The sequence below is a fragment of the Cricetulus griseus genome (assembly GCF_003668045.3).
Source record: "Cricetulus griseus strain 17A/GY chromosome 1 unlocalized genomic scaffold, alternate assembly CriGri-PICRH-1.0 chr1_0, whole genome shotgun sequence".
Classification (NCBI taxonomy): domain Eukaryota; kingdom Metazoa; phylum Chordata; class Mammalia; order Rodentia; family Cricetidae; genus Cricetulus; species Cricetulus griseus.
In genome coordinates this window covers 144,719,115-144,731,609 of record NW_023276806.1, presented here as the reverse complement: position 1 = coordinate 144,731,609, position 12,495 = coordinate 144,719,115, and the positions used below count along the sequence as shown (strand labels likewise).

Below are 12,495 nucleotides of genomic sequence, written 5' to 3'. Positions count from 1 at the left end.
CTACATGTGCTTCATGGTACACACATACACAGTAAATAAATACATGTATATAAAGTTTTAAGATTTCTCTCAGAAGAAAGGATGTCTTTAAATAAGGTTAGAAATTACATTGTAGGTGCTTCTCTACTTTTGATGGTTTAGCATGCATGTTGCGACTTTACAATGCTATAAAAGTTATGCATATGCAGCAGAATTAATATTTTGAATCTTCCTGGGCTGGTGCTATAGAGTCTGAGTCTACCTTTCTGTGCAGAGTGGCTCACTGCACCACAGCTCTGAGCTAGTAAATGAATGGTACTCAACAGTATACTCTATGGCCAGTCATTTTTGAGTCCAGGTATTCAATGATTATATCAGATATGGGGGGGTGTTCTGTAAAATAGGGTTTGTATTAGATGGGTTTGCCCAACTATAAGCTAATGTAAGTGTTCTGAGTATGTTCAAGGTAAGCTAGCCTAAGCTAAGGTTTCCAGTGAGACAGGTACTGTAAATGCATCTTCACTTTTGATACTTTCACTGTGTGACCCTGTCACAAGTTGTGGTTGTTCAAATGAGAATTACACCCAGAGGCTCATATCTGAATGCTTGGCCCTGAGTTGGTATAACTGTTTGGGAAGGATTAGTAGGTATGGCCTTGTTGGGAGAGGTGTGTCACTGGAGATGGGCGTGGAGATTTCAAAAGCCCACACCTCCCATCGTGGTGTTCTCTCTCTCTCTCTCTCTCTCTCTCTCTCTCTCTCTCTCTCTCTCTCTCTCTCTCGTGATAGTTGTTGCCTCGACATACTAAGTTCTTAGCTATCACTCCAGTGCCACAACTGTCTGCCTATTGCCATGCTCTCCACTATAATGGTCATGGACTCTAACCCTCTGGAACCCTGAGCCTCCAAATGAAATGCTTTTATAAGTCTCCTTGGTCATGGTATTTCATCATGGCAACAGAAAAGTAACTAAGATGCAAGTGAAGAAGCATCAAGAAGCTTCTCTATTTTGTACATGGAATTTTAGAAAACATTGTGGTCTTTACTTCAAAGTTTACCCATTTTTCACTAAAATTTCTGATGAAAGACATCTTCACAGGTTACATGGGTGATGTTGGTCAAATGATTACTTTTTTCAGGAAGTTCACATTTGATGGAGTTTTTTTCATGAAGACAGCATCTAGTCTTTGTACAGAATGTGTGCTTGACACAAGCTGTAGACATTTTGGAAGAGGGAATCTCAATTGAGAAAATGTCCTCACCAGATTAGCTTGCATTTTGTTTCTGTAATTTATTTTATAGGCTTACTATATAATATGTAATATATGAAATATTCATTATACAGTGTCATATAAAGCAGTTATGTACATACTTTACAAAAAAAACAGTATCTCATATACAAAATGAAGTCTAATCCCAAATTTTTCTACCTCACTCCTTACTACAAACTCGTCTTTCTGCCACACAGTGAAAATATTCTTATTTGGTCCTATAAAGTATTATAATAATTTAGTGCTATTAAGTAATACTATTTCATGGGTATTAATAAGTTATACCCAAATACTTAATTTTAAACAGAGAAACAAGAAAGTCACAGTTAGTATTTAGTATGATTTTTAACAATTATACTATTAAAATATAAATTTGTGTACATGAATATAAATGAAGTGAGTTAATGAGTAGAGATGTATTCTATTCAATCAAATATAGAAATAAAAAATGTGATTCCAATAATATCCTCACATATGCCACATCAAGTAACTAGGAATTAGTAGGAAATAGCTTTAAGAGGTAGCAAGCAGTTTCAGATGTTAATCTAAGTGTCTGAGAAACATTTCGAATAAAATAAAATTGCAGGCTTTTCAAGGGCCTTCCAAATTAGCCTGCCCCTTGTAAAAGAAACTAAAGCCTAGGTATGCCACGGACCACCCCAGCTGGGTATGGGAGTCCCTGGGACGAGGGTCCTTGAAGAATAGATGGGTAAGGATTTGGCAGTGACAAACAGAAACAAACACAGAGGCAGTTTGAATCTGAGTGTATTTTGCAGTTCTCAAACAGAAAATATAGAGATATTTTCTCAGGGGATGTTTTTGTTAAACAAACCCAAAATATGACATTATTGTTACTTGGCACAGTGACGCAGAAATCCAAAACATAGGGTCATCAAGGGTTAATCAAAACATAAAATTTGTCCTTGGTTAGTCAAAACATAAGACCGTCCTTGACTAACATAGGATCATCCAAGACTAATCACGTATTTCTTAAATCAAATTAGTATATTTTTATGGTCAGTTATTGTTCAACATAGTTCTTATAAGTTTTTGAATTATTGAGCTATTTTAACTCTTTTAACTCTTCCTTATTAAAAGCTTTCATTACCAGACCTTAAGCCAACTTTCAATGACACATGTACAGCCATATGAAATTTTATTGTTGGGAAAGTTTTTACTTTTTGTACTTATATGAATGACATGAAAAATTTGGAAAGCTCTGGTTTTTCCTAAGATGAGGTCATGGCTAGCGGCCCCATCTCAGGGGATGGTTCTTATCTATTTCTTTTGTTTAAAATGTCAGCATAGGCTTTTAGGAACATTTTGTTGATGTGAAAAAAGGAATAGAGAAACAAACAGATATTGCCACGAGAATCACAGCCCAATATTTTTCTCGGGCTGAGAGTTCCACAACTGTTTCCAGGAGACCGCCTTCCTTTGACGTTATTGCCTCAGTCTGTGGAACTTGTCACACAGAATCTACTGGATTTGGTGTGGCATAGATAGGCAATACCAACTGTCTCAAGAGAAAGCTCATGGTCAGCCTTGATCTCAAATACATGCCCTTCTAGTTCTCAAAGGAAATTCTTGATTTTCTTGATAAGACTGGACATTCAGAGGAAGTTTATTGATCATTTTCTTCAGAACCTCAGTTCCAGGGCAGCAGTCTGTCCACTGTTACTCCCCAGTGTAGTACCTCCAAACACAGTGCTCAAGCTTGCAGCATAAATGATGCCTGATATAAAGGAGGGTCCAGTGTGTGTGCACACACCCCCCCCACACACACACCCATTCCTACCCTAGTCCCATAATCACTTAACTCCAAAGTCATATGTGGACTATTCCTTTATATTGTGTGAGTATATGTCACTGTGGTTGGTTTAATAAAGAAGCTGACTGCCCTGTAGCTAGGCAGGATAAGCTTAGGTGTAGAACCACACCAATACAACAGTGGGGAGAAGAGGGGTAGTGACTTGGGAGTCAGGGGAGGTGGCATGAGATGCAAAGAAAGCAGGATGGGAAGTATGTACATGAGGTAAACAAGCCTCGGGGCAGCACATAGATTAATAGAAATGGAATCATTTAAGCTACAAGAGCTAGCTAAAAACAAGACTAAGCTATTGGCCAAGCACTTATCATTAATATTAAGTCTCTGTGTGGCTATTTAGGAACTGGCTGGTGGAACAGCAAAGTCCACCTACAGTCATCCAGTCTAGATCTAGTTGCAGTACAATCTCTTCCCATCCCTACTTCAGTAAGTACACAGCAACACACAGTGATGCACACTAATACATCCCAAATATCTTTTCACGTAGTGAAAGTGCAAATTATATTACTAAGAAAACTGGCCTTGCTCCATTGTGCTAATGATCACAGGAATCCATTGTTCTGATATTTTGTTTTATGATATAACAAATAAAGCTTAGCTGAAGATCAGAGTGCAAAGCTAGCCACACTGGTCAGTCATAGAGGCCAGGCAGTGATAACACACACTTTTAATTCCACACTAATTAGTCAAAGAAGCTGGTGGGTGGTGGTGCATGCCTTTAACTCCAGCACTAGAGAGGACCCTGACTATAAGACAGGGTCTCAGTCTGTATTCAGTCTGCAGTCACACTGAGGACAGGATCACCCCAACCTTGGTAGAGGTAAGAACTCTCTACTGGTTGGCTGCTTTGCTTTCTTCAGCTTGAACTCCAGTATCTCTCAGTTTTTATTATTCATGCTACAGTCTATGGATGACAACAAATGAATTCCTCTATTGCCTATAGGACGTGCACTCACAATTGGGGCACCTCCCCTGGAATAGCTGGATATCTAGAAATCATTAGGATGGTTTTGCTATTATTTTCTTTGTATTGTCATGAGCCAGTCAGGGACTCATGCTCCTTCTATTGCTCACAATCAGTCAAAAACAAACGTTTGCCTTCCCTGACCTGCTTCTAGTTAGAGATCCATGAATGGCTTCTAACAAAGGTCTTTAATTTTCAAAGACAGATGCTCTCTATGTAGTCCCAGCTGACCTGGAACTTCCTATGTAGATCAGGCTTGTATCTGCCTCCCAGGTGTTAGGATTAAAGACATGAGCCACCATGCCCTGCTCAAAGGTTATTTTAAACAGCAATTTTCAGTTTAAGAACAACTGTTAACCAAGTCTGGTGATGAAGGTCTGTAACTCAGCTACCACAGAGGGTAAGACAGGAAGGCCCAATCTCAAGGCTGCCAGGACTATAGAATGAGTTGGTGTCCAACTTGGGCAATGTAGCAAGACCCTGTCTGGAAATTAAAATGTTGGGCCTGAAGAGATGACTCAGTGATTAACAGCAGCACTGTCTTCTTGTCCAGAGGACCTAGGTTTTACTCTCAGCACCCATATGGCGGCTCATAACTGTCTGCAACTCTAGTTCCAACAAGTCCAATGCCTCTTCTGGACTTTGCAAGGCACCTGGCACACAAGTGGTACATAAACATACATGCAAGCAAAACACCCACACACACAAAATACAATAAAATGGGTATTAAATGTCCAAAGGTGAAGGGCTGGTGGTGTAGCTCAGTGGTGGAGGATATGTACAGCAGGGAGGGGGTCCTGGGTTTAATCTCTGGTACAAGGGCAGTGTGGGAAAGGCGAGAGCTATTATACAGATCCTTTAAGTGAGGCTTGAGAATTGCCAGGATGCAAAGCCAACATCCCTCTGTTACATGAAACCTGAAACTTCACTTTGGAGTGCAGATGCCGCGTTAAAAGCAATTCATTTCCATTGTTCGTGGCAGAGAAAGGGAAGAAAAATATTGGAGGAAGCTCATATATTGACAGGACACCCAGGGCCATCTTGTTCTAGAGTTGACCCTCACAAATTCTGTTTTCACTACAGTTATTCTTTCCATAAAATGTGATCAATACAATGTCTCTGAAAATCTTGATGCTCAGAATCCAAAAATGGTTAAAGACCATTTGCAGGTTTGGAAAGTGAGGTCAAGACCCCTTGGTGGAGGGGGTGGGGTCAAACAGCCCTTTCACAGGGGGTTGCCTTAGTCCATAGGAACGTTGAGATATTTACATTACGATTCATAGCAGTAGCAAAATTACAGTTATGAAATAGCAATGAGAATAACATGAGTGATAGTATGAAAGGGTCGCAGCATCAGGAAGGGTGAGAACCACTGGGATAGAGTGTGCTGTGTGGCAAGAAGACCAGGCATAGGCTGTAGGAATTCTGCTACGCACAGTTCTCCTTGCCCTCTCACACTCTCACTCATCAAAGTTTTTCATCACATCCATGGCTCTTTCATCCACGAAACAGAAAGACCCAGCCCCCAACTGACCTCTGCATCTGCTTCAGAGAGTAGTAGCACATCTACCTACCTCCCTGTCTTTGGTGGGACCTCTGTGTCCCCTTCTGAACCACAGAGTCCAAAGAACCCACCAGCAACTGATGAAGAAGCATGAGGCTAGCATAACGTGGAAACCCAAGCACTAAGCATTTTAAAATACTGGATACTCAAGAGCAATTCAAGATCAAGGGAAAGAGGTACAGGGGAGGGCACGGGATTCGAGTGATGAAATGGTTAGGCATCACCTGAAGTGATGCTAAAGGGTACACGAGGATGAGAACTACAATCTCAGCATAGCTCCTCAGGGTTATCTGGGGTCTGGTGCCAGACACGTGATCCTAAGCCATTCTAATCGGTAACTTTTCAAATCTGATGCAGCAGTTTTTAGAATGGCCCCAGGTTCCTCAATACTTCTTCCATTGTGTGGAAGAGTGTATATCCTCTCTCCTGGAATATGGATGAACTTTGGCCTACTGCATCTAAAAAGTTTTACAACATCGGTGTTCCTGAGGCTACCGTAGAAGTCCAACTTCCTGAAGCTCCCAGGCTACACAGAAGTTTAGGACACATGCAAAAGCCATATGTAGGGGCTGTCACAGCCTATTTCCCATCTGAACATCTGAGACACTGGTAGGGTGAGAATTCTATAACTTAAGAGCATCCATTTTAATAAGTGTTCACTATCTTTGAACGTGGCCATCAAGTTATGATTTTTCCGATTTTTCTCCAAATCTAGGATCATTCTTACTTAAAAGTACAAGTGTCTAAAACTACATCGTGAGTTTTTCTTAACTCAGTAGAGGCCACTCTTGAAACTGGTAGAGGACTTTTTTTTTTAAACAGCATTGTAATAACAATGAAACAAGCACATAAGTTTTGAGACATCAGTAAAATGAATGGATTTTAATTGTTTTAATTTAGTATGGGCTTTGGGTTTCGAACGGTACTGGAATCCATGGGCATTACCTTATTTAGATGACTTTTTATTTATATAGTAAATAAATATATATTTATGTGATATATATGTATATATAAATATATACTTCTGTTCTTTTAAGTTACTCATTTTGCAGTTAATTTATTGTAGCAGTCCCAGAAAACTACTACAGTCATAAATGATTTATTTCCTTATCTAAATTCACTGCATCTACAAGAGGGGAAAAATGTAGTAAATTCCAGTTTTACTCCTTATATTTCCCTATGCTTTTCTCTCTCCCTCTACAAGAGAGAATGCCAGTATGAAGACCTGAGGTAGCCATTGGATGTCTTTTTTCAATAGCTCTCCTCATTTTATTTGCTTATCCATTGATTCATTCCTTTGAGACAGGACTGTCACTCATCAACTAGGATAGCTTGACTGGCCAATGAGCATCTCACAGCCCACCCCACCCCCAGCTTTTTAAATGGGCGCTGGGAATCCCTGCTTGGTCTTCATGCTTGCTGAGCAAGCACTTGCCGATTATGCCTTTACCCCAACCCCCCATCTTGTTTTGGACACAGGGTCTTCCTTTATCTGATGCTCACTGATTAGACTAGACTGGCTTAGCCCACAAGCCCCAGGGATCAGTCCCTGTCTGCCTGATGTTGGGATTACAAACAGGCGCCACCACACCCAGTTTTGTAATATGTGTACCAGGGATCAAACTCAGACCCTTCTTGCATGGCAAGCACTTTATTGGCTGAGCCTCTAGTCTTCAAAGTGTTACTTGCCATAGAAATATTTTTGCTACCGTTGTTTGTTTATTTTACATGCTTTCTGGTTTTTTTCTAAGGTATGGCCTGATGGCCACTTAGGTTGTATTTACCAGATGCCTGGAGCAAAAAGTGAAGGACTTGACTTGGACATTTTGAATTCGGCTAAGGATAATGAGAATGCTAGTTTTACAGTAAAGTCACTGGGGGGGGGGGGGGACTAGTAGTCATGCGTTGAAGACGGCCATTCGAAATCCCAGTTGAGGGTACCCTACAAAATACCAGTACTGATGGGAAACATGGGGATCATTACAAGAAACTGTCAACCAAGAGCTTAGAAGACATGAACAAAAGTGACGTCCTCGAACAGTAATACAAGCATTAGGTAAAATGAAAACCTGAATAAATAGTAACTTTAAGAAATGCCCTGTATTTATGTAAATGGTTTGAAACTGGGTACTAGATGTGTGAACTCTTTACAGTGTCTTTTCCATTTTTCTGCAAACCCAAAACGGTTCTAAACATGAGTTTCTCGGGGAGGGGGGACCCTGAAACAGCCATCTTTCCTTATGTTCCTATTTTAAATAAGAAGCCAAAGAAGTGAAACATCTAATACCAATCAGCAGCATTCCGGAGATACTCTTGACTGTTTCCCCAAAAGCTAGCCCTTACAAGAAACTACCTAACAAGCCCTCCTCGACCATTCATTCGTAATGCCCTGATCTGAGAAGGCAACACCACGAAACCTTTTCCAAGAGGCCTGCTGGTGTGGCTTCCAGGCTTGTTCCCAGGGCTAACGGGCGTGCCATCTGCTCTCAGGCCAGGTGGTAACCAGGGTTCACGTGTCACCCGGCACCGGGTGCTGGGGAGCCGCCCCGGCAGGTCCAGGCAACTCCGCCGCCGCAGGTTGCTGGGGGGCAGGGCGGCAGCCACAGCATCCCGCGCGTGCGGATCGTTTCCCCGGCTCCATCTGCTCCGCGGGGACCGGCGCGGGTCGGTGTCCCACAACAAAAGGGCGCCCCGCGGAGAGCGCGCCGGCCCGCGCCGCCCCGCCCCGGCTTCCCGCGTCCGCGCCCGCGTCCCCGCGGGAATCGCTCCCGCGCCACCGCCTCCAGGTACCCGGAAGGGGGAGGGGGCGAGGCGACAACAATCCGGCGGGCGGGCGAAGGGGAAAGGCGCGGCGCCGAGCGCCAAGACAGCGAGGGGCGGGGCTCCGGGCCGTGCCGCCGCGCCATTGGTCGGCACCGCCCCTGCGGCAGCCGCTCATTGGTGAATGCTCAAATTCAGTCTCAAGGCGCCAGAGGAGGTGTTTTAGCGGGGACCGCGGTCCGTCCCGGGCTTGGAGCTTCGCTAAGGCGGGTAGGATAACGCTGTCGCCCTGCGGACGGACGGACGCCGCTGGCTGGAACGGGCGATCTGCGAACCTTGCCCGGCCCTGCCCATGTCGCCAGCGGGCCGCTGAGATCTACACGCACGCCCTGCCTGCTCGCGCACGCGTGTGGCCGCGGGTGTCCCCGGAGACGGAAAGCCTCCTTCGCACAGCGACAGTAAGGAAGCGTGCGACCCCCGCGGGTAGGGAGGCGGGAATGGGGAGAAGGGCTACCCGCCGCGGCTGCCATCCCACTGGCCCGGGATCCGAGTGCCACGGCGGTTGTGCTGGCTGCAGCCTCGGGTGAAGGAGGCTGGTCCCTCCCCACGGTTTAGGGGGTTCCATGGGAAGAGTTTAACTCGAGGTGTGCTCAGATGCCTGGGGAGGGGCAGCGTGCATCCCAGACGGGTTGGTCTCGAGATCAGGTTTCAGCCTACCCCCTACTCCAAACCCACTCAAAGTTGAATTCCTCCCAGATCTTTGCGCCAAAATTAACTGACCTGGGAGACCCTGTAACTTTCTGACATTTGCCTAACACCCTCCTTAAAATAGTAACTATTTTGCCTGCTGGTTTTTGTAAAGAATTGCTGCCTCGATCAGTTTTTCTTCTTCCCAGATTTTCAGTGATTCCTAAGTATATTTTAAGTGTTTGTTCACGTGAGTTTTAATGAGGATCGGAGGGTGTCTGAGTTCCTGGAAATTCCCGGGAATGCTCTAGGGAAGGGGAAGTTGTGTTCACAGATGGCATTTTTGTTGTTGGAGGGGAAAATAAGTGTAAAATCGTTTCCCGATATAATTGTGTGTTCCAGATGGAGGTAAATTGTTTAACACTAAAAGACTTGATCAGCCCCAGACAGGCCAGACTAGATTTTGCCGTTGAAGATGCAGAAAACGCACAAAAGGTAAGCACATATAAATACTTGAATGTCGAACGGTGTTTTGGATGGTGATGCCTAGCTTTTGTCTTACACACAGCATTGATTGGATGACCACTATAGAAGTTTTTAAAGAACCATTGTTTCAGTTCTCCTCCCAGTCATTCAGTAGTGTTGGAAGTAGCTCTTGGAGTCAAAAATATGCTGGATACAGCAATCCAAAGTCTGTAATGCTTAGAGTTGTCAAGGGTAGTTTAGCTAATGCTTTGTGGAAATTAGACGTATTAGTTCCCTGGAACAGACTTTTGTAGTTACAAATACCAGATTTAATGTTTAAAATGCTGAGAAATACCAACTTCATCCTAGTGAACCACATACAGAGGTTTCCCCAAGAGTACAGTTTCTGCCTACCAAACAGGGCAAACGTGGCTGACCCTCACCAGCTATTCTGAAACATTTAAAGCTTTTGGCTTCTTTTATACTGAGCCCCACCCTTACTTTATCCTCTTCTGAGTATTTTTAACACATTACCAACTAAACTGGCCATAGCAATGTCTACACCGTCACTTTGGCCTGTATCTGCACAGGTGTGCAAATCAGTGCCTGTTGAAGATAGAGCAGTGAAATTTGGGCACTGTTTAAGCAACAATAGATACAACAAACCAGTTTTAGAAACCTTGACTATAAACCTATTGTAGCAACTTCCTTGGGCATTGAACCTCTCTGGATTCCAGGTGTTAGTTTTAAGTTAGCATCAACAATGACCCTGCCTGGTGGCAAAGAGCATGCCTTTATACAATATTTTTGTTAGAGAGGGAAATGTACATCGAAACTCATTGTTTTAAAAATTAGCTAAGAATATGACTTTATGAATATATTCAAAATTTTGGTTTTGGGAGTTACTTTTCTGTTTTCCTTAGTAAAATTTGGATGGTTCTGCAGAGAGAGAGAGAGAGAGAGAGAGAGAGAGAGAGAGAGAGAGAGAGAGAATGACTCCCTTCATATAGTTTGCTTCGTCGGTGTTGTTGAGGTTTCTTGTGGGGGTGCAAAGAAACCCAAAAGACCCAATAGATTGGGAAAGTGGCTAGAATATTTGAACTAGAATGAATAAGCAAGGGTTTATCTCAGAGAAGAGGCAAGAGATGAGAACAGAGTGGTTTTGTAGAGACATTGGAGGGCCCTTGTTCTCTCCCCGTTGATACATAAAGAGGCTTCCTAAGGCTGGTGTTAACATGGGGTGTATAGTCACAGAGACCTGAGTCTGATTTCCTGCTGTGCCATGAACTACCTACATGACCCCAAATAAACATTTTTAGGTTTTTCAGCAAATATTTGTGTTCCAAAGGCTAGAGATAGGGAGGTTTAATATCATCTAACCTTTCTTAGTCCATTGGTTACCTCTATAAATTGGAGCCAGTGCACCTCACCCGTTGGATTTTTGTAAAGTACCTAGTTGTATACATTCCTCGTGTACTGAATTAAAATGACAGCCCCATTGTAACTTGCCCTTTGGTTACCCTGGGAGGCTTTCAGAGACCCAGGTGGAAAAGTAGGCAACTATATTATATTCTCAGAATAGAGGAGGAAAAAATACATGCGTAAGACATCGGAAAGCTTCACAGGGTAAGATTTGAATTAAACTTTACTGGGTAAGGAAAGTCAACCTACATTAAAAGTGCTACTGGGTAGAACATTACAGGCAAAAGAAACAAGATTGGAGTCTCTGAGAATTCCAGAGTGGCTGAAAGTCAGGGAGGCAAAGCTATTCCTTCTGAAGATGCTTCTGGGGATACCTGGAGGGGATCACTGGGTCACTTTTCCCTTAGAGAACCTCTTCCTTGACACACACTGGTCCAGATCTGTGTGTACTGTGTGATGCACACATCTCCTGATCGCTCTTGGAGAAACTTGTTTTGCAAAAGAGGACTTTTTAACATTATCACCCAGCACTACTGTTCTTGGTTATGGTATAATAAACAAACTGACCAATGTCATGATTGATGGTGAGAGGAGGAAACCTGACAGTTCGGGGCAGAGAGGTGAGGGCTAAAAATGGAGCTGTTAAGAGGAGTTGGTGAAATTGCTCTTGCATGCATTGGACTTGGAGGGAATACATGCTAAGGTCCTGGAATGTGAGAGGAGGGGGACTGATAAAGGAATAGAACCATGCTGGACCTGATAGAGCATGTCTCTAATTCAGCACTCTAGAGACTGAGGCAGAAGAATTGTGAGGCTAGAATAACAGGCTCATACCACCATGAACTTTCACATGCGTTCTTTAAAGGCCATTAGCATCTTTGGGGAATAGCTAAGGAAGATGGCGGATTCAGCTTGGCATATGTTTACACCTGTGTGATACACAGACAGCAGGAAGCAGCTAATTGGCTGCGTTTATTAGAATTATTGAAAGGTTATAACCTTGGAACCAAGCTGGGAATTGTGAGCATATAGTTTGACTGTAAAGCCATGTTTATGAGATTGGGTGAACCAGTACAGAGACTGAAGAGAACTAGATGTGTAGATATGGACTCTTGTAGTTTGTAAGAGTAGAAAAGGGAGCTGGGCAGTGGTGGTGCACACCTTCAATCCCAGCATTCAGGAGGCAGAGGCAGGTGGATCTCTGGGAGTTAGAGACCAGCCTAGTCTACAGAGTGAGTTCAGCCAGGGCTGTTACACATGTTACACAGAGAAACCCTACCTAAAAAAAATGAGCAGAAAAGGGAATCAATGGAGATTGAAAAGGAGCAGTCAGAAGTATGGAGAGCTAAGAAAGAATGTGGAGTGTCTCAGATGCTCATGTCCAGATTTTATAGAGCCAAAAATCACTGCCAACCTTACTGCTTGGGTGGGGGAAGCAAGATGGCTTCAGCACCAGTTTGATGGGCAGCAGAGAGTTGACCTGAGCGAACATCATGGATTGGAAGAGCCTCATGGTTGGGGAACCTCTTGGAAGGTGACAGGAAGGAGGTCTCACT

General features: G+C 43.4%; 1 protein-coding gene across 1 annotated transcript in view; it reads left to right on the top strand.

Moving 5' to 3' along the window:
• Positions 1 to 8,569: 8,569 nt before the first annotated feature.
• Positions 8,570 to 12,495, top strand: part of E2f7 (E2F transcription factor 7) — a 39,111-nt gene continuing 35,185 nt past the window's right edge. The window contains exons 1-2 of the mRNA XM_027392443.2: positions 8,570 to 8,823; positions 9,455 to 9,547. Of these exons, the coding sequence (XP_027248244.1) occupies positions 9,455 to 9,547 (93 nt within the window). The 5' untranslated portion in view covers positions 8,570 to 8,823. The remainder of the gene's footprint in view (positions 8,824 to 9,454; positions 9,548 to 12,495) is intronic.